The 22,543-nt window shown below is 42.3% G+C and overlaps 1 protein-coding gene across 3 annotated transcripts in view; it reads right to left on the bottom strand.

The window, feature by feature from the left end:
- The window catches only part of LOC108022489 (testis-specific serine/threonine-protein kinase 3), a 120,030-nt gene that overhangs the window by 25,368 nt on the left and 72,119 nt on the right, over positions 1–22,543 (bottom strand). The window contains exon 5 of one of the 3 annotated variants that reach the window (XM_050890310.1): positions 7,340–7,430. The exons of the other annotated variants lie outside the window; for them this stretch is intronic. Coding sequence (XP_050746267.1) covers positions 7,367–7,430 — 64 coding nt within the window. The 3' untranslated portion in view covers positions 7,340–7,366. Of the gene's footprint in view, positions 1–7,339; positions 7,431–22,543 lie in introns of those variants that run through there. 3 annotated transcript variants of the gene reach the window in all.

Raw genomic sequence — 22,543 nt, 5'->3', positions numbered from 1 at the left:
TCGCTTGATTTCCAGGCTGACGTCATTCACGGTGTTAATGGCAGTGCCAAGGTACGTGAACTCCTTGACCACTTCGAAGGTATAGCTGTCCGCTACCACATGGGAGTCTAGGCGCCGCGCCTCCCTGCTTGTCGACAGCATATACTTCGTCTTGCTCTCGTTTACCGCCAAACCTACTTTTGCCGACTCTTTTTCGATAGCCGAAAATGCAGCAGTAACATCACGCTTGCTGCGGCCAATGATGTCAATATCATCGGCATACGCAAGGAGCTGGACACTTTTGTAAAAAATAGTGCCAGATCGATGTACACCGGCTTTCCGCAGATCCCCATCCATCACGAAATTGAAGAGGTCGCACGACAGGGGGTCGTCTTGTCTAAAACCTCGAACGGTATTAAAAGGTTTGGAGATCAGTGTGCTGGTATACGGCTTCAGTCGTTCACATATTACGCTCGATAGGACCTTGTACGAGATGGTAATCAGGCTGATTCCCCGGTAGTTGGCGCATATCGTCGGGTCACCTTTCTTCAGAACGGGACAAAGGACACTGAGATTCCAATCGTTGGGCATGCTTTCTTCTAGCCATTTTGAACAAGAGCTGATGCATGCACCTTATCAGCTCTTCGCCGCCGACTTTGAACAACTCTGCAGGCAGTCCATCAGCACCGGCTGCTTTGTTGTTTTTGAGCTCCCTTCATAACCTAAGCGTGCTCTGCGTATCCGTAACCAGATTTCCATTTTCATCCCGACAGTTAGATGCTCCGGTCTTGAAACCTTGTGTCAGACGGTTGACTTGTTGGTAGAATTTTCGAACATCATTCCTGTCTTGTAACACCTCAAGTTCCTAGCATTCTCGCTTTTCTTGCTCCCGTTTTTTCCGTCAGAAAAGTCGTCTCTCTTCCTTCCTTTTCTCCCTGTAACGTTCCCACGTAGCTCGCGTTGCGCCAGACTGTAGCGTTTTTCTGTGGGCGGCGTTTTTTGCTGCAGCTGCGACGCGACACTCCTCGTCATACCATTGGTTCCGTGTGGGTGGGTGGGTGATTGAACCCAATGGTTGTTTCAGCAGCAGCTCGCATGGAGTGGGATATGTGCGCCCAGAGTCCGCCGGCGTCAACAGGGAGAGGGATAGGTTGGTGGAGCAGATCCGAGAGGTGAGTGGAGTATGCTATTGCTGTCCGTTGTGATCGCAGCCTAGTGACGTCAAGCTTTCGTTGCGTGATGGGGCGTATGTTTTTCGCTCGGCATAGCCGCATGCGTATCTTGGCTGCGACAAGATAGTGGTCCTAGTCAATGTTGACCCAAAGCTATAATTTGTTTCCCATTATTTTCCACCAATTATCCAATCGTTCTAATGACAGCTATATGATATAGTCGTCCGATTTTAATAAAATGTAATTCGAAATTCAGAACTAATTAAAAAATGTTTTTTTCAGGCTTATAAAATTATATGTTAAGCAAGAATAAAGTTAACTTCGGCAAGCCGAAGTTTTGTATACCCTTGCAGTTATAAAAAATAATCAATAATTTTAATTAAATTGAATTCGGAATTCTTAAAATTATTATTACTATTAGGTGGCACTACAACCCGATTCGGGTTTTGGCCGACCTCAGCGTCTCCCAACACGCGCCTCTGCTCCTCGCGCGTCTTCTCCAATCGGAAATACCCAGTGCAGTCAGGTTCTCCTCCACTTGGTCCTTCCATCGGAGCTTTGGTCGTCCCCTTCCTCGTCGTCCGTAGTCGACCCTCGCTTCAAATACCTTCTGAGCTGGAGATTCTTCATCCATACGCACAGGGTGGCCGAGCCAGCGCAGGCGTTGTATCGTGATGCGCCGGACCACGTCCACGTCGTCGTACAACTCGTACAGCTCGTGGTTCATCCGAATACGAAAGTCGTCCCCAATCTGATCGGGACCAAAGACCTTGCGAAGAATTTTTCTCTCGAACACTGCAAGCGCTGCTGCATCCCTCTGTGATATTACTCATGCTTCTGCGCCATATAATAGCACGGGTAGGATGAGTGTCTTGTAGAGTGTTAATTTTGTTCGGCGAGAGAGGTCTCTATTGCACATTTGCTTACTCAGACCAAAGTAGCACCTATTGGCAAGTGTGATTTTTCGCTTGATCTCCAGGCTGACGTCATTCACGGTGTTAATGGCAGTGCCAAGGTACGTGAACTCCTTCGAAGGTATAGGTCTCCGCTAACACATGGGAGTCTAGGCGCCGCGCCTCCCTGCTTGTCGACAGCATATACTTCGTCTTGCCCTCGTTTACCGCCAAATCTACTTTTGCCGACTCTTTTTCGATAGCCGAAAATGCAGCACTGGCATCACGCTAGCTGCGGCCATTGATGTCAATATCATCGGCATACGCAAGGAGCTGGACACTTTTGTAAAAAATAGTGCCAGATCGATGTACACCGTCTTTCCGCAGATCCCCATCCATCACGAAATTGAAGAGGTCGCACGACAGGGGTCGCCTTGTCAAAAAGCTCGAACGGTATTAAAAGGCTTGGAGAGGTTCGTTCCTACCTTGACAGAGCTGATGGTGCTGCTCAATGTCATTTTGCAAAGACGTATTAGCTTTGCAGGAATACCGAACTCAGACATGGTGACATATAGGCGTTCCCTCGTCGGGCTATCGAATGCAGCTTTATAATCGACAAAGAGATGGTGTGTGCCAATGTTATTCTCGTGGGTTTTTTCCAGGATTTGGCGTAATGTGAAGATCTGGTCTATGGTGGACTTACCAGGTCTGAAGCCGCACTGATAAGGTCCGATCAGTGTGCTGGTATACGGCTTCAGTCGTTCACATATTACGCTCGATAGGACCTTGTACGAGATGGTAATCAGGCTGATTCCCCGGTAGTTGGCGCATATCGTCGGGTCACCTTTCTTCAGAACGGGACAAAGGACACTGAGATTCCAATCGTTGGGCATGCTTTCTTCTAGCCATTTTGAACAAGAGCTGATGCATGCACCTTATCAGCTCTTCGCCGCCGACTTTGAACAACTCTGCAGGCAGTCCATCAGCACCGGCTGCTTTGTTGTTTTTGAGCTCCCTTCATAACCTAAGCGTGCTCTGCGTATCCGTAACCAGATTTCCATTTTCATCCCGACAGTTAGATGCTCCGGTCTTGAAACCTTGTGTCAGACGGTTGACTTGTTGGTAGAATTTTCGAACATCATTCCTGTCTTGTAACACCTCAAGTTCCTAGCATTCTCGCTTTTCTTGCTCCCGTTTTTCCCGTCAGAAAAGTCGTCTCTCTTCCTTCCTTTTCTCCCTGTAACGTTCCCACGTAGCTCGCGTTGCGCCAGACTGTAGCGTTTTTCTGTGGGCGGCGTTTTTTGCTGCAGCTGCGACGCGACACTCCTCGTCATACCATTGGTTCCGTGTGGGTGGGTGGGTGATTGAACCCAATGGTTGTTTCAGCAGCAGCTCGCATGGAGTGGGATATGTGCGCCCAGAGTCCGCCGGCGTCAACAGGGAGAGGGATAGGTTGGTGGAGCAGATCCGAGAGGTGAGTGGAGTATGCTATTGCTGTCCGTTGTGATCGCAGCCTAGTGACGTCAAGCTTTCGTTGCGTGATGGGGCGTATGTTTTTCGCTCGGCATAGCCGCATGCGTATCTTGGCTGCGACAAGATAGTGGTCCTAGTCAATGTTGACTTCTTAAAAATTTAAAAATGTATTTTCCCAATATTAAAAGATAAAATATCAAAAAGCCACAAAGCTATAATTTGTTCCACATTATTTTTCACCAATCATCGAATCGTTCTTATGACAGCTATATGATATAGTCGTCCGATTTTAATAAAATTAAATTCGAAATTTAGAACTAATTAAAAAATGTTATTTCAAGCTTATAAAGTTATATGTTAAAAAACACAAAGGATATAATTCTTATTTCATATTTTCCTACCAATTTTCCGATCGTTCATATGGCAGCTATATGATATAGTCGTCCGATTTTGATAAAATTTAATTCGAAATTCAAAACCAAATAAAAAATGTTATTTCCAAGCGTAGAAGGTTAAAAGTTGAAAAACACCGAAGATATAATTTTTCAATATTCTTTTACCACTAATTTGGGAGCTATATGATACAGTCGTCCGATTATGATAAAATTTAATTCGAAATTCAAAACTAATTAAAAAATGTTATATCCAAGCTTAGAAAGGTATATGTTGAAAAACACGAGAGCTATCATTTTTTTTAATTTTTTCCCCTATAGTTCCTATGGGAGCTATAAGATAAGTCTGATCCGGCAGGTTCCGACTTAATACTACCTGCAATAGAAAGAAGACTTTTGGGAAAGTTTCAGCCCGATAGCTTTAAAACTGAGAGACTAGTTTGCGTAGAAACAGACGGACAGACGGACGGACAGACGGACAAGCGGACATGGCTAAATCGACTGGTCTTGTGACGGAAACGTCTCCTTCACTGCGTTGCAAACTTCTGACTGAAATCATTATACCCTCTGCAAGGGTATAAAAAGGAATATATAACTAAGGGATTATTTCTCAGTGTAGGTATTAATATTGTTCAAAGATATGTTCTTGTCTAGACGTGAGAAAGCAATGACTTCCAATTTAAAATTCGCGGACTTAAGATGACGGAATAGTTCTTTTTTTGCTTTCGATCAATTGAGCGGAGAAGTGCCATCAAATTGTGTTTGCGAAGTGTAATTTCCGCTGCGAAAACGTTGAAAATGTTACGGAAGGCATGGTGATTCTACCATGTCCCTAAAAAATGTTTATAAGTGGTACAAACACTTCAAATAAGGTCGGGAACGTGTTGATGACTGGGAGCGCTCCAGACGACCATTGACGTCAATAGATGACCAATACGTTAATGAAGTGAACGAATTTGTGATCAAATATCGTCGGTTGACTATTAGAGATCTTATTGATATGAAGGATCTGTAAAAACCATTTTGAAAGACGATTTCGGCCTACGAAAGGTCAAAACTCGTTTGGTACCGAAAACGCTTAATTTCATGCAAAAAAGTCATCTTGAGACTTGGATTTATGCTTACGACCCTGAAACAACAGACCAATCAAGGGAATATTGCGCTAAGGCGATATTCAATAGGCTGTCTCGAGTCTGCTTCATAAAGCCGCTCATCTCAACCACCATTTCCTTGCAGAGTTAAGATCAATAAAATCTTTTACTCTGCCGGTTAATCCTGCACCTTTGACATGCATCATCGAATCGCAGAGCCTAACACAATTGTTAGGCTAAGCTTTGTAAATAAATACACACAGAACACTCGCATAAAATCACTGAAGAAGGCAAAATCTCTCGTATCAAGCACGTGCTTAGTGTCGTTGGGCAACTTGTTTTATAATGTTCGAAGTGCATCAACGACCATAGATATAAAAAGTAAACCCAGCTGTGCACAAGCGACGCTAAATCGAATTACATATATATAAAAAAAAAGTATAACAAGAGAGGAAGTTAACTTCTTCAAGCCGATGTTTTTATACTTTTGCAGTTGAAAAAAAATAATCAATAATTTTATTAAATTAAATTCGAAATTCTTAAAAATTTTTAAATGTATATTCCCAATATTATAAGATAATATGTCAAAAAGCCCGAAAGCTATATGATATAGTCGTCCGATTTTAATAATATTTAATTCGAAATTCAGAACTAATTAAAAAATGTTATTTTCAAGCTTATAAAATTATATGTTAAACAAGAAAGGAAGTTAACTTCGGCAAGCAGAAGTTTTGTATACCCTTGCAGTTATAAAAAATAATCAATAATTTTATTAAATTGAATTCGGAATTCTTAAAATTATTATTATTATTACGTGTCACTACAACCCGCCGGACCACGTCCACGTCGTCGTACAACTCGTACAGCTCGTGGTTCATCCGAATACGAAAGTCGTCCCCAATCTGATCGGGACCAAAGACCTTGCGAAGAATTTTTCTCTCGAACACTGCAAGCGCTGCTGCATCCGTCTGTGATATTACTCATGCTTCTGCGCCATATAATAGCACGGGTAGGATGAGTGTCTTGTAGAGTGTTAATTTTGTTCGGCGAGAGAGGTCTCTATTGCACATTTGCTTACTCAGACCAAAGTAGCACCTATTGGCAAGTGTGATTCTTCGCTTGATCTCCAGGCTGACGTCATTCACGGTGTTAATGGCAGTGCCAAGGTACGTGAACTCCTTGACCACTTCGAAGGTATAGCTGTCCGCTACCACATGGGAGTCTAGGCGCCGCGCCTCCCTGCTTGTCGACAGCATATACTTCGTCTTGCTCTCGTTTACCGCCAAACCTACTTTTGCCGACTCTTTTTCCCTCGACGGGCTATCGAATGCAGCTTTATAATCGAGAAAGAGATGGTGTGTGTCAATGTTATTCTCGTGGGTTTTTTCCAGGATTTGGCGTAATGTGAAGATCTGTTCTATGGTGGACTTACCAGGTCTGAAGGCGCACTGATAAGGTCCGATCAGTGTGCTGGTAAACGGCTTCAGTCGTTCACATATTACGCTCGATAGGACCTTGTATGAGATGGTAATCAGGCTGATTCCCCGGTAGTTGGCGTATATCGTCGGGTCACCTTTCTTCAGAACGGGACAAAGAACGCTGAGATTCCAATCGTTGGGCATGCTTTCTTCTAGCCATTTTGTACAAGAGCTGATGCAAGCACCTTATCAGCTCTTCGCCGCCGACCTTGAAGAACTCTGCAGGCAGTCCATCAGCACCGGCTGCTTTGTTGTTTTTGAGCCTCGTTATAGCAACTCGGACCTCGTCATGGTTAGGTAGTGGTATATCCACATTGTCGTCGATTGGTGGTATCGGGCTGCTTCGTCCAATGGCGGGATGGGTGCCTTCATCGCCTGCTAGCAGCTTGGAAAAATGCTCCCTTCATAATCTCAGCGTGCACTGCGTATCCGTAACCAGATTTCCATTTTCATCCCGACAGTTAGATGCTCCGGTCTTGAAACCTTGTGTCAGACGGTTGACTTGTTGGTAGAATTTTCAAACATCATTCCTGTCTTGTAACACCTCAAGTTCCTCCCGTTTTTTCCGTCAGAAAAGTCGCCTCTCTTCCTTCCTTTTCTCCCTGTAACGTTCCCACGTAGATCGCGGTGCGCTAGACTGCAGCGTTTTTCTGTGGGCGGCGTTTTTTGCTGCAGCTGCGACGCGACACTCCTCGTCATACCATTGGTTCCGTGTGGGTGGGTGGGTGTTTGAACCCAATGGTTGTTTCAGCAGCAGCTCGCATGGAGTGGGATATGTGCGCCCAGAGTCCGCCGGCGTCAACAGGGAGAGGGATAGGTTGGTGGAGCAGTTCCGAGAGGTGAGTGGAGTATGCTATTGCTGTCCGTTGTGATCGCAGCCTAGTGACATCAAGCTTTCGTTGCGTGATGGGGCGTATGTTTTTCGCTCGACATAGCCGCATACGTATCTTGGCTGCGACAAGATTAAGGTCCAAGTCAATGTTGACTTCTTAAAAATTTAAAAATGTATAATATGTCAAAAAGCCCCAAAAGCTATAATTTGTTTCTCATTTTTTTCCACCAATTATCCAATCGTTCTTATATAGTCGTCCGATTTTAATAAAATTAAATTCGAAATTCAGAACTAATTAAAAAATGTTATATCCAAGCTTAGAAAGGTATATGTTGAAAAACACGAGAGATATAATTTTTTTTAATTTTTTCCCCTATAGTTCCTATTGGAGCTATAAGATATAGTTGTCTGATCCGGCTGGTTCCGACTTAATACTACCTGCAATAGAAAGAAGACTTTTGGGAAAGTTTCAGCCCGATAGCTTTAAAACTGAGAGACTAGTTTGCGTCGAAAGGGACGGACACACGGACGGACAGACGGACAAGCGGACATGGCTAAATCGACTGGTCTTGTGACGGAAACGTCTCCTTCACTGCGTTGCAAACTTCTGACTGAAATCATTATACCCTCTGCAAGGGTATAAAAAGAAATATATAACTAAGGGATTATTTCTCAGTGTAGGTATTAATATTGTCCAAAGATATGTTCTTGTCTAGACATGAGAAAACAATGACTTTCAATTTAAAATTCGCGGACTTAAGATGACGGAATAGTTCCTTTTTTACTTTCGATCAATTGAGCGGAGAAGTGCCATCAAATTTTGTTTGAGAAGTGTAATTTCGGCTGCGAAAATGTTGAAAATGTTACGGAAGGCATGGTGATTCTACCATGTCCCAAAAAAATGTTTATAAGTGGTACAAAGACTTCAAATAAGGTCGGGAACCTGTTGATGACTGGGAGCGCTCCGGACGACCATCGACGTTAATAGATGACCAACACGTCAATGAAGTGAACGAAGTGTGATCAAATATCGTCGGTTGACTATTAGAGATCTTATTGATATGAAGGATCTGTGAAAACCATTTTGAAAGACGATTTCGGCCTACGAAAAGTCAAAACTCGTTTGGTACCGAAAACGCTTAATTTCATGCAAAAAAGTAATCTTGAGACTTGGATTTATGCTTACGACCCTGAAACAACAGACCAATCAAGGGAATATTGCGCTAAGGCGATATTCAATAGGCTGTCTCGAGTCTGCTTCATAAAGCCGCTCATCTCAACCACAATTTCCTTGCAGAGTTAAAATCTTTTACTCTGCCGGTTAATTCTCACCTTTGACATGCATCATCGAATCGCAGAGCCTAACACAATTGTTAGGCTAAGCTTTGTAAATAAATACACACAGAACACTCGCATAAAATCACTGAAAAAGACAAAATCTCTCGTATCAAGCACGTGCTTAGTGTCGTTGGGCAACTTGTTTTATAATGTTCGAAGTGCATCAACGACCATAGATATAAAAAGTAAACACAGCTGTGCACAAGCGACGCTAAATCAAATTACATATATATAAAAAAAAAAATAAAAAAAAATATAACAAGAAAGAAAGTTAACTTCTTCAAGCCGATGTTTTTATACCCTTACAGTTTTAAAAAATAATCTATAATTTTATTAAATTGAATTCGAAATTCTTAAAAATTAATAAATGTATATTCCCAATATTATAAGATAATATGTCAAATAGCCCGAAAGCTCATATAGCTCGTCGTCCGATTTCAATAATATTTAATTCGAAATTCAGAACTAATTAAAAAATGTTATTTTCAAGCTTATAAAATTATATGTTAAACAAGAAAGGAAGTTAACTTCGGCAAGCAGAAGTTTTGTATACCCTTGCAGTTATAAAAAATAATCAATAATTTTATTAAATTGAATTCGGAATTCTTAAAATTATTATTATTATTAGATGGCACTACAACCCGATTCGGGTTTTGGCCGACCTCAGCGTCTCCCAACACGCGCCTCTGTTCCTCGCGCGCCTTCTCCAATCGGAAATACCCAGTGCAGTCAGGTTCTTCTCCACTTGGTCCTTCCATCGGAGCTTTGGTCGTCCCCTTCCTCGTCGTCCGTAGTCGACCCTCGCTTCAAACACCTTCTGAGCTGGAGATTCTTCATCCTTACGCACAGGGTGGCCGAGCCAGCGCAGGCGTTGTATCGTGATGCGCCGGACCACGTCCACGTCGTCGTACAACTCGTACAGCTCGTGGTTCATCCGAATACGAAAGTCGTCCCCAATCTGATCGGGACCAAAGACCTTGCGAAGAATTTTTCTCTCGAACACTGCAAGCGCTGCTGCATCCGTCTGTGATATTACTCATGCTTCTGCGCCATATAATAGCACGGGTAGGATGAGTGTCTTGTAGAGTGTTAATTTTGTTCGGCGAGAGAGGTCTCTATTGCACATTTGCTTACTCAGACCAAAGTAGCACCTATTGGCAAGTGTGATTCTTCGCTTGATCTCCAGGCTGACGTCATTCACGGTGTTAATGGCAGTGCCAAGGTACGTGAACTCCTTGACCACTTCGAAGGTATAGCTGTCCGCTACCACATGGGAGTCTAGGCGCCGCGCCTCCCTGCTTGTCGACAGCATATACTTCGTCTTGCTCTCGTTTACCGCCAAACCTACTTTTGCCGACTCTTTTTCGATAGCCGAAAATGCAGCAGTAACATCACGCTTGCTGCGGCCAATGATGTCAATATCATCGGCATACGCAAGGAGCTGGACACTTTTGTAAAAAATAGTGCCAGATCGATGTACACCGGCTTTCCGCAGATCCCCATCCATCACGAAATTGAAGAGGTCGCACGACAGGGGGTCGTCTTGTCTAAAACCTCGAACGGTATTAAAAGGTTTGGAGAGGTTCGTTCCTACCTTGACAGAGCTGATGGTGCTGCTCAATGTCATTTTGCAAAGACGTATTAGCTTTGCAGGAATACCAAACTCAGACATGGTGGCATATAGGCGTTCCCTCGACGGGCTATCGAATGCAGCTTTATAATCGACAAAGAGATGGTGTGTGTCAATGTTATTCTCGTGGGTTTTTTCCAGGATTTGGCGTAATGTGAAGATCTGGTCTATGGTGGACTTACCAGGTCTGAAGGCGCACTGATAAGGTCCGATCAGTGTGCTGGTAAACGGCTTCAGTCGTTCACATATTACGCTCGATAGGACCTTGTATGAGATGGTAATCAGGCTGATTCCCCGGTAGTTGGCGCATATCGTCGGGTCACCTTTCTTCAGAACGGGACAAAGGCATGCTTTCTTCTAGCCATTTTGCACAAGAGCTGATGCATGCACCTTATCAGCTCTTCGCCGCCGACCTTGAAGAACTCTGCAGGCAGTCCATCAGCACCGGCTGCTTTGTTGTTTTTGAGCCTCGTTATAGCAACTCGGACCTCGTCATGGTTAGGTAGTGGTATATCCACATTGTCGTCGATTGGTGGTATCGGGCTGCTTCGTCCAATGGCGGGATGGGTGCCTTCATCGCCTGCTAGCAGCTTGGAAAAATGCTCCCTTCATAACCTCAGCGTGCACTGCGTATCCGTAACCAGATTTCCATTTTCATCCCGACAGTTAGATGCTCCGGTCTTGAAACCTTGTGTCAGACGGTTGACTTGTTGGTAGAATTTTCAAACATCATTCCTGTCTTGTAACACCTCAAGTTCCTCCCGTTTTTTCCGTCAGAAAAGTCGCCTCTCTTCCTTCCTTTTCTCCCTGTAACGTTCCCACGTAGATCGCGGTGCGCTAGACTGCAGCGTTTTTCTGTGGGCGGCGTTTTTTGCTGCAGCTGCGACGCGACACTCCTCGTCATACCATTGGTTCCGTGTGGGTGGGTGGGTGTTTGAACCCAATGGTTGTTTCAGCAGCAGCTCGCATGGAGTGGGATATGTGCGCCCAGAGTCCGCCGGCGTCAACAGGGAGAGGGATAGGTTGGTGGAGCAGTTCCGAGAGGTGAGTGGAGTATGCTATTGCTGTCCGTTGTGATCGCAGCCTAGTGACGTCAAGCTTTCGTTGCGTGATGGGGCGTATGTTTTTCGCTCGACATAGCCGCATGCGTATCTTGGCTGCGACAAGATTGTGGTCCAAGTCAATGTTGACTTCTTAAAAATTTAAAAATGTATAATATGTCAAAAAGCCCCAAAAGCTATAATTTGTTTCTCATTATTTTCCACCAATTATCCAATCGTTCTTATATAGTCGTCCGATTTTAATAAAATTAAATTCGAAATTCAGAACTAATTAAAAAATGTTATATCCAAGCTTAGAAAGGTATATGTTGAAAAACACGAGAGATATAATTTTTTTTAATTTTTTCCCCTATAGTTCCTATGGGAGCTATAAGATATAGTTGTCTGATCCTGCTGGTTCCGACTTAATACTACCTGCAATAGAAAGAAGACTTTTGGGAAAGTTTCAGCCCGATAGCTTTAAAACTGAGAGACTAGTTTGCGTCGAAAGGGACGGACAGACGGACGGACAGACGGACAAGCGGACATGGCTAAATCGACTGGTCTTGTGACGGAAACGTCTCCTTCACTGCGTTGCAAACTTCTGACTGAAATCATTATACCCTCTGCAAGGGTATAAAAAGAAATATATAACTAAGGGATTATTTCTCAGTGTAGGTATTAATATTGCCCAAAGATATGTTCTTGTCTAGACGTGAGAAAACAATGACTTTCAATTTAAAATTCGCGGACTTAAGATGACGGAATAGTTCTTTTTTTGCTTTCGATCAATTGAGCGGAGAAGTGCCATCAAATTTTGTTTGAGAAGTGTAATTTCGGCTGCGAAAATGTTGAAAATGTTACGGAAGGCATGGTGATTCTACCATGTCCCAAAAAAATGTTTATAAGTGGTACAAAGACTTCAAATAAGGTCGGGAACCTGTTGATGACTGGGAGCGCTCCGGACGACCATCGACGTCAATAGATGACCAACACGTCAATGAAGTGAACGAATTTGTGATCAAATATCGTCGGTTGACTATTAGAGATCTTATTGATATGAAGGATCTGTGAAAACCATTTTGAAAGACGATTTCGGCCTACGAAAAGTCAAAACTCGTTTGGTACCGAAAACGCTTAATTTCATGGAAAAAAGTCATCTTGAGACTTGGATTTATGCTTACGACCCTGAAACAACAGACCAATCAAGGGAATATTGCGCTAAGGCGATATTCAATAGGCTGTCTCGAGTCTGCTTCATAAAGCCGCTCATCTCAACCACAATTTCCTTGCAGAGTTAAAATCTTTTACTCTGCCGGTTAATCCTGCACCTTTGACATGCATCATCGAATCGCAGAGCCTAACACAATTGTTAGGCTATGCTTTGTAAATAAATACACACAGAACACTCGCATAAAATCACTGAAAAAGACAAAATCTCTCGTATCAAGCACGTGCTTAGTGTCGTTGGGCAACTTGTTTTATAATGTTCGAAGTGCATCAACGACCATAGATATAAAAAGTAAACACAGCTGTGCACAAGCGACGCTAAATCGAATTAAATATATATAAAAAAAAATAAAAAAAAAGTATAACAAGAAAGGAAGTTAACTTCTTCAAGCCGATGTTTTTATACCCTTGCAGTTTTAAAAAATAATCAATAATTTTATTAAATTGAATTCGAAATTCTTAAAAATTTATAAATGTATATCCCAATATTATAAGATAATATGTCAAAAAGTCCGAAAGCTATATGATATAGTCGTCCGATTTTAATAATATTTAATTCGAAATTCAGAACTAATTAAAAAATGTTATTTTCAAGCTTATAAAATTATATGTTAAAAAAGAAAGGAAGTTTGTATACCCTTGCAGTTATAAAAAAATAATCAATAATTTTATGAAATTGAATTCGGAATTCTTAAAATTTTATAAATGTATATTCCCAATATTATGAGATAATATGTCAAATAGCCTGAAAGCTATATGATATAGTCGTCCGATTTTAATAATATTTAATACGAAATTCAGAACTAATTAAAAAATGTTATTTTCAAGCTTATAAAATTATATGTTAAACAAGAAAGGAAGTTAACTTCAGCAAGCCGAAGTTTTGTATACCCTTGCAGTTATAAAAAATAATCAATAATTTTATTAAATTGAATTCGGAATTCTTGAAATTATTATTATTATTAGGTGGCACTACAACCCGATTCGGGTTTTGGCCGACCTCAGCGTCTCCCAACACGCGCCTCTGCTCCTCGCGCGCCTTCTCCAATCGGAAATACCCAGTGCAGTCAGGTTCTTCTCCACTTGGTCCTTCCATCGGAGCTTTGGTCGTCCCCTTCCTCGTCGTCCGTAGTCGACCCTCGCTTCAAACACCTTCTGAGCTGGAGATTCTTCATCCTTACGCACAGGGTGGCCGAGCCAGCGCAGGCGTTGTATCGTGATGCGCCGGACCACGTCCACGTCGTCGTACAACTCGTACAGCTCGTGGTTCATCCGAATACGAAAGTCGTCCCCAATCTGATCGGGACCAAAGACCTTGCGAAGAATTTTTCTCTCGAACACTGCAAGCGCTGCTGCATCCGTCTGTGATATTACTCATGCCTCTGCGCCATATAATAGCACGGGTAGGATGAGTGTCTTGTAGAGTGTTAATTTTGTTCGGCGAGAGAGGTCTCTATTGCACATTTGCTTACTCAGACCAAAGTAGCACCTATTGGCAAGTGTGATTCTTCGCTTGATTTCCAGGCTGACGTCATTCACGGTGTTAATGGCAGTGCCAAGGTACGTGAACTCCTTGACCACTTCGAAGGTATAGCTGTCCGCTACCACATGGGAGTCTAGGCGCCGCGCCTCCCTGCTTGTCGACAGCATATACTTCGTCTTGCTCTCGTTTACCGCCAAATCTACTTTTGCCGACTCTTTTTCGATAGCCGAAAATGCAGCAGTAACATCACGCTTGCTGCGGCCAATGATGTCAATATCATCGGCATACGCAAGGAGCTGGACACTTTTGTAAAAAATAGTGCCAGATCGATGTACACCGGCTTTCCGCAGATCCCCATCCATCACGAAATTGAAGAGGTCGCACGACAGGGGGTCGTCTTGTCTAAAACCTCGAACGGTATTAAAAGGTTTGGAGAGGTTCGTTCCTACCTTGACAGAGCTGATGGTGCTGCTCAATGTCATATTGCAAAGACGTATTAGCTTTGCAGGAATACCAAACTCAGACATGGTGGCATATAGGCGTTCCCTCGACGGGCTATCGAATGCAGCTTTATAATCGACAAAGAGATGGTGTGTGTCAATGTTATTCTCGTGGGTTTTTTCCAGGATTTGGCGTAATGTGAAGATCTGGTCTATGGTGGACTTACCAGGTCTGAAGGCGCACTGATAAGGTCCGATCAGTGTGCTGGTAAACGGCTTCAGTCGTTCACATATTACGCTCGATAGGACCTTGTATGAGATGGTGATCAGGCTGATTCCCCGGTAGTTGGCGCATATCGTCGGGTCACCTTTCTTCAGAACGGGACAAAGGCATGCTTTCTTCTAGCCATTTTGCACAAGAGCTGATGCATGCACCTTATCAGCTCTTCGCCGCCGACCTTGAAGAACTCTGCAGGCAGTCCATCAGCACCGGCTGCTTTGTTGTTTTTGAGCCTCGTTATAGCAACTCGGACCTCGTCATGGTTAGGTAGTGGTATATCCACATTGTCGTCGATTGGTGGTATCGGGCTGCTTCGTCCAATGGCGGGATGGGTGCCTTCATCGCCTGCTAGCAGCTTGGAAAAATGCTCCCTTCATAACCTCAGCGTGCACTGCGTATCCGTAACCAGATTTCCATTTTCATCCCGACAGTTAGATGCTCCGGTCTTGAAACCTTGTGTCAGACGGTTGACTTGTTGGTAGAATTTTCAAACATCATTCCTGTCTTGTAACACCTCAAGTTCCTCCCGTTTTTTCCGTCAGAAAAGTCGCCTCTCTTCCTTCCTTTTCTCCCTGTAACGTTCCCACGTAGATCGCGGTGCGCTAGACTGCAGCGTTTTTCTGTGGGCGGCGTTTTTTGCTGCAGCTGCGACGCGACACTCCTCGTCATACCATTGGTTCCGTGTGGGTGGGCGCTTGAACCCAATGGTTGTTTCAGCAGCAGCTCGCATGGAGTGGGATATGTGCGCCCAGAGTCCGCCAGCGTCAACAGGGAGAGGGATAGGTTGGTGGAGCAGTTCCGAGAGGTGAGTGGAGTATGCTATTGCTGTCCGTTGTGATCGCAGCCTAGTGACGTCAAGCTTTCGTTGCGTGATGGGGCGTATGTTTTTCGCTCGGCATAGCCGCATGCGTATCTTGGCTGTGACAAGATAGTAGTCCAAGTCAATGTTGACTTCTTAAAAATTTAAAAATGTATTTTCCCAGTATTAAAAGATAATATGTCAAAAAGCCCCAAAGCTATAATTTGTTTCACATTATTTTCCACCAATTATCCAATCGTTCTTATGACAGCTATATGATATAGTCGTCCGATTTTAATAAAATTAAATTCGAAATTCAGAACTAATTAAAAAATGTTATTTCAAGCTTATAAATGTATATGTTAAAAAACACAAAGGATATAATTCTTATTTCATATTTTCCTACCAATTTTCCGATCGTTCATATGGCAGCTATATGATATAGTCGTCCGATTTTGATAAAATTTAATTCGAAATTCAAAACCAAATAAAAAATGTTATTTCCAAGCGTAGAAGGTTAAAAGTTAAAAAACACCGAAGATATACTTTTTCAATATTCTTTTACCACTAATTTTCCGATTCTTACTATGGGAGCTATATGATACAGTCGTCCGATTATGATAAAATTTAATTCGAAATTCAAAACTAATTAAAAAATGTTATATCCAAGCTTAGAAAGGTATATGTTGAAAAACACGAGAGATATAATTTTTTTTAATTTTTTCCCCTATAGTTCCTATGGGAGCTATAAGATATAGTTGTCTGATCCGGCTGGTTCCGACTTAATACTACCTGCAATAGAAAGAAGACTTTTGGGAAAGTTTCAGCCCGATAGCTTTAAAACTGAGAGAATAGTTTGCGTAGAAACGGACGGACAGACGGACGGACAGACGGACAAGCGGACATGGCTAAATCGACTTGTCTTGTGACGGAAACGTCTCCTTCACTGCGTTGCAAACTTCCGACTGAAATCATTATACCCTCTGCAAGGGTATAAAAAGAAATATATAACTAAGGGATTATTTCTCAGTGTAGGTATTAATATTGTCCAAAGATATGTTCTTGTCTAGACGTGAGAAAACAATGACTTTCAATTTAAAATTCGCGGACTTAAGATGACGGAATAGTTCTTTTTTTGCTTTCGATCAATTGAGCGGAGAAGTGCCATCAAATTTTGTTTGAGAAGTGTAATTTCGGCTGCGAAAATGTTGAAAATGTTACGGAAGGCATGGTGATTCTACCATGTCCCAAAAAAATGTTTATAAGTGGTACAAAGACTTCAAATAAGGTCGGGAACGTGTTGATGACTGGGAGCGCTCCGGACGACCATCGACGTCAATAGATGACCAACACGTCAATAAAGTGAACGAATTTGTGATCAAATATCGTCGGTTGACTATTAGAGATCTTATTGATATGAAGGATCTGTGAAAACCATTTTGAAAGACGATTTCGGCCTACGAAAAGTCAAAACTCGTTTGGTACCGAAAACGCTTAATTTCATGCAAAAAAGTCATCTTGAGACTTGGATCTATGCTTACGACCCTGAAACAACAGACCAATCAAGGGAATATTGCGCTAAGGCGATATTCAATAGGCTGTCTCGAGCCTGCTTCATAAAGCCGCTCATCTCAACCACCATTTCCTTGCAGAGTTAAGATCAATAAAATCTTTTACTCTGCCGGTTAATCCTGCACCTTTGACATGCATCATCGAATCGCAGAGCCTAACACAATTGTTAGGCTAAGCTTTGTAAATAAATACACACAGAACACTCGCATAAAATCACTGAAAAAGACAAAATCTCTCGTATAAAGCACGTGCTTAGTGTCGTTGGGCAACTTGTTTTATAATGTTCGAAGTGCATCAACGACCATAGATATAAAAAGTAAACACAGCTGTGCACAAGCGACGCTAAATCAAATTACATATATATAAAAAAAAAAATAAAAAAAAGTATAACAAGAAAGAAAGTTAACTTCTTCAAGCCGATGTTTTTATACCCTTGCAGTTTTAAAAAATAATCAATAATTTTATTAAATTGAATTCGAAATTCTTAAAAATTAATAAATGTATATTCCCAATATTATAAGATAATATGTCAAATAGCCCGAAAGCTATATGATATAGTCGTCCGATTTCAATAATATTTAATTCGAAATTCAGAACTAATTAAAAAATGTTATTTTCAAGCTTATAAAATTATATGTTAAACAAGAAAGGAAGTTAACTTCGGCAAGCAGAAGTTTTGTATACCCTTGCAGTTATAAAAAATAATCAATAATTTTATTAAATTGAATTCGGAATTCTTAAAATTATTATTATTATTAGATGGCACTACAACCCGATTCGGGTTTTGGCCGACCTCAGCGTCTCCCAACACGCGCCTCTGTTCCTCGCGCGTCTTCTCCAATCGGAAATACCCAGTGCAGTCAGGTTCTCCTCCACTTGGTCCTTCCATCGGAGCTTTGGTCGTCCACTTCCTCGTCGTCCGTAGTCGACCCTCGCTTCAAATACCTTCTGAGCTGGAGATTCTTCATCCATACGCACAGGGTGGCCGAGCCAGCGCAGGCGTTGTATCGTGATGCGCCGGACCACGTCCACGTCGTCGTACAACTCGTACAGCTCGTGGTTCATCCGAATACGAAAGTCGTCCCCAATCTGATCGGGACCAAAGACCTTGCGAAGAATTTTTCTCTCGAACACTGCAAGCGCTGCTGCATCCGTCTGTGATATTACTCATGCTTCTGCGCCATATAATAGCACGGGTAGGATGAGTGTCTTGTAGAGTGTTAATTTTGCTCGGCGAGAGAGGTCTCTATTGCACATTTGCTTACTCAGACCAAAGTAGCACCTATTGGCAAGTGTGATTCTTCGCTTGATTTCCAGGCTGACGTCATTCACGGTGTTAATGGCAGTGCCAAGGTACGTGAACTCCTTGACCACTTCGAAGGTATAGCTGTCCGCTACCACATGGGAGTCTAGGCGCCGCGCCTCCCTGCTTGTCGACAGCATATACTTCGTCTTGCTCTCGTTTACCGCCAAACCTACTTTTGCCGACTCTTTTTCGATAGCCGAAAATGCAGCAGTAACATCACGCTTGCTGCGGCCAATGATGTCAATATCATCGGCATACGCAAGGAGCTGGACACTTTTGTAAAAAATAGTGCCAGATCGATGTACACCGGCTTTCCGCAGATCCCCATCCATCACGAAATTGAAGAGGTCGCACGACAGGGGGTCGTCTTGTCTAAAACCTCGAACGGTATTAAAAGGTTTGGAGAGGTTCGTTCCTACCTTGACAGAGCTGATGGTGCTGCTCAATGTTATTTTGCAAAGACGTATTAGCTTTGCAGGAATACCAAACTCAGACATGGTGGCATATAGGCGTTCCCTCGACGGGCTATCGAATGCAGCTTTATAATCGACAAAGAGATGGTGTGTGTCAATGTTATTCTCGTGGGTTTTTTCCAGGATTTGGCGTAATGTGAAGATCTGGTCTATGGTGGACTTACCAGGTCTGAAGGCGCACTGATAAGGTCCGATCAGTGTGCTGGTAAACGGCTTCAGTCGTTCACATCTTACTGATTCCCCGGTAGTTGGCGCATATCGTCGGGTCACCTTTCTTCAGAACGGGACAAAGGCATGCTTTCTTCTAGCCATTTTGCACAAGAGCTGATGCATGCACCTTATCAGCTCTTCGCCGCCGACCTTGAAGAACTCTGCAGGCAGTCCATCAGCACCGGCTGCTTTGTTGTTTTTGAGCCTCGTTATAGCAACTCGGACCTCGTCATGGTTAGGTAGTGGTATATCCACATTGTCGTCGATTGGTGGTATCGGGCTGCTTCGTCCAATGGCGGGATGGGTGCCTTCATCGCCTGCTAGCAGCTTGGAAAAATGCTCCCTTCATAACCTCAGCGTGCACTGCGTATCCGTAACCAAATTTCCATTTTCATCCCGACAGTTAGATGCTCCGGTCTTGAAACCTTGTGTCAGACGGTTGACTTGTTGGTAGAATTTTCAAACATCATTCCTGTCTTGTAACACCTCAAGTTCCTCCCGTTTTTTCCGTCAGAAAAGTCGCCTCTCTTCCTTCCTTTTCTCCCTGTAACGTTCCCACGTAGATCGCGGTGCGCTAGACTGCAGCGTTTTTCTGTGGGCGGCGTTTTTTGCTGCAGCTGCGACGCGACACTCCTCGTCATACCATTGGTTCCGTGTGGGTGGGCGCTTGAACCCAATGGTTGTTTCAGCAGCAGCTCGCATGGAGTGGGATATGTGCGCCCAGAGTCCGCCAGCGTCAACAGGGAGAGGGATAGGTTGGTGGAGCAGTTCCGAGAGGTGAGTGGAGTATGCTATTGCTGTCCGTTGTGATCGCAGCCTAGTGACGTCAAGCTTTCGTTGCGTGATGGGGCGTATGTTTTTCGCTCGGCATAGCCGCATGCGTATCTTGGCTGTGACAAGATAGTAGTCCAAGTCAATGTTGACTTCTTAAAAATTTAAAAATGTATTTTCCCAGTATTAAAAGATAATATGTCAAAAAGCCCCAAAGCTATAATTTGTTTCACATTATTTTCCACCAATTATCCAATCGTTCTTATGACAGCTATATGATATAGTCGTCCGATTTTAATAAAATTAAATTCGAAATTCAGAACTAATTAAAAAATGTTATTTCAAGCTTATAAATGTATATGTTAAAAAACACAAAGGATATAATTCTTATTTCATATTTTCCTACCAATTTTCCGATCGTTCATATGGCAGCTATATGATATAGTCGTCCGATTTTGATAAAATTTAATTCGAAATTCAAAACCAAATAAAAAATGTTATTTCCAAGCGAAGAAGGTTAAAAGTTAAAAAACACCGAAGATATAATTTTTCAATATTCTTTTACCACTAATTTTCCGATTCTTACTATGGGAGCTATATGATACAGTCGTCCGATTATGATAAAATTTAATTCAAAATTCAAAACTAATTAAAAAATGTTATATCCAAGCTTAGAAAGGTATATGTTGAAAAACACGAGAGATATAATTTTTTTTAATTTTTTCCCCTATAGTTCCTATGGGAGCTATAAGATATAGTTGTCTGATCCGGCTGGTTCCGACTTAATACTACCTGCAATAGAAAGAAGACTTTTGGGAAAGTTTCAGCCCGATAGCTTTAAAACTGAGAGAATAGTTTGCGTAGAAACGGACGGACAGACGGACGGACAGACGGACAAGCGGACATGGCTAAATCGACTTGTCTTGTGACGGAAACGTCTCCTTCACTGCGTTGCAAACTTCCGACTGAAATCATTATACCCTCTGCAAGGGTATAAAAAGAAATATATAACTAAGGGATTATTTCTCAGTGTAGGTATTAATATTGTCCAAATATATGTTCTTGTCTAGACGTGAGAAAACAATGACTTTCAATTTAAAATTCGCGGACTTAAGATGACGGAATAGTTCTTTTTTTGCTTTCGATCAATTGAGCGGAGAAGTGCCATCAAATTTTGTTTGAGAAGTGTAATTTCGGCTGCGAAAATGTTGAAAATGTTACGGAAGGCATGGTGATTCTACCATGTCCCAAAAAAATGTTTATAAGTGGTACAAAGACTTCAAATAAGGTCAGGAACGTGTTGATGACTGGGAGCGCTCCGGACGACCATCGACGTCAATAGATGACCAACACGTCAATAAAGTGAACGAATTTGTGATCAAATATCGTCGGTTGACTATTAGAGATCTTATTGATATGAAGGATCTGTGAAAACCATTTTGAAAGACGATTTCGGCCTACGAAAAGTCAAAACTCGTTTGGTACCGAAAACGCTTAATTTCATGCAAAAAAGTCATCTTGAGACTTGGATTTATGCTTACGACCCTGAAACAACAGACCAATCAAGGGAATATTGCGCTAAGGCGATATTCAATAGGCTGTCTCGAGCCTGCTTCATAAAGCCGCTCATCTCAACCACCATTTCCTTGCAGAGTTAAGATCAATAAAATCTTTTACTCTGCCGGTTAATCCTGCACCTTTGACATGCATCATCGAATCGCAGAGCCTAACACAATTGTTAGGCTAAGCTTTGTAAATAAATACACACAGAACACTCGCATAAAATCACTGAAAAAGACAAAATCTCTCGTATCAAGCACGTGCTTAGTGTCGTTGGGCAACTTGTTTTATAATGTTCGAAGTGCATCAACGACCATAGATATAAAAAGTAAACACAGCTGTGCACAAGCGACGCTAAATCAAATTACATATATATAAAAAAAAAAATAAAAAAAAGTATAACAAGAAAGAAAGTTAACTTCTTCAAGCCGATGTTTTTATACCCTTGCAGTTTTAAAAAATAATCAATAATTTTATTAAATTGAATTCGAAATTCTTAAAAATTAATAAATGTATATTCCCAATATTATAAGATAATATGTCAAATAGCCCGAAAGCTATATGATATAGTCGTCCGATTTCAATAATATTTAATTCGAAATTCAGAACTAATTAAAAAATGTTATTTTCAAGCTTATAAAATTATATGTTAAACAAGAAAGGAAGTTAACTTCGGCAAGCAGAAGTTTTGTATACCCTTGCAGTTATAAAAAATAATCAATAATTTTATTAAATTGAATTCGGAATTCTTAAAATTATTATTATTATTAGATGGCACTACAACCCGATTCGGGTTTTGGCCGACCTCAGCGTCTCCCAACACGCGCCTCTGTTCCTCGCGCGCCTTCTCCAATCGGAAATACCCAGTGCAGTCAGGTTCTTCTCCGCTTGGTCCTTCCATCGGAGCTTTGGTCGTCTCCTTCCTCGTCGTCCGTAGTCGACCCTCGCTTAAAACACCTTCTGAGCTGGAGATTCTTCATCCTTACGCACAGGGTGGCCGAGCCAGCGCAGGCGTTGTATCGTGATGCGCCGGACCACGTCCACGTCGTCGTACAACTCGTACAGCTCGTGGTTCATCCGAATACGAAAGTCGTCCCCAAT

The sequence above is a fragment of the Drosophila biarmipes genome, unplaced genomic scaffold (genome assembly GCF_025231255.1).
Source record: "Drosophila biarmipes strain raj3 unplaced genomic scaffold, RU_DBia_V1.1 ptg000019l, whole genome shotgun sequence".
In the NCBI taxonomy this organism is placed as follows: domain Eukaryota; kingdom Metazoa; phylum Arthropoda; class Insecta; order Diptera; family Drosophilidae; genus Drosophila; species Drosophila biarmipes.
Note: the sequence above shows the minus strand (reverse complement) of the source record. Positions and strands in the feature narration are given on the sequence as shown.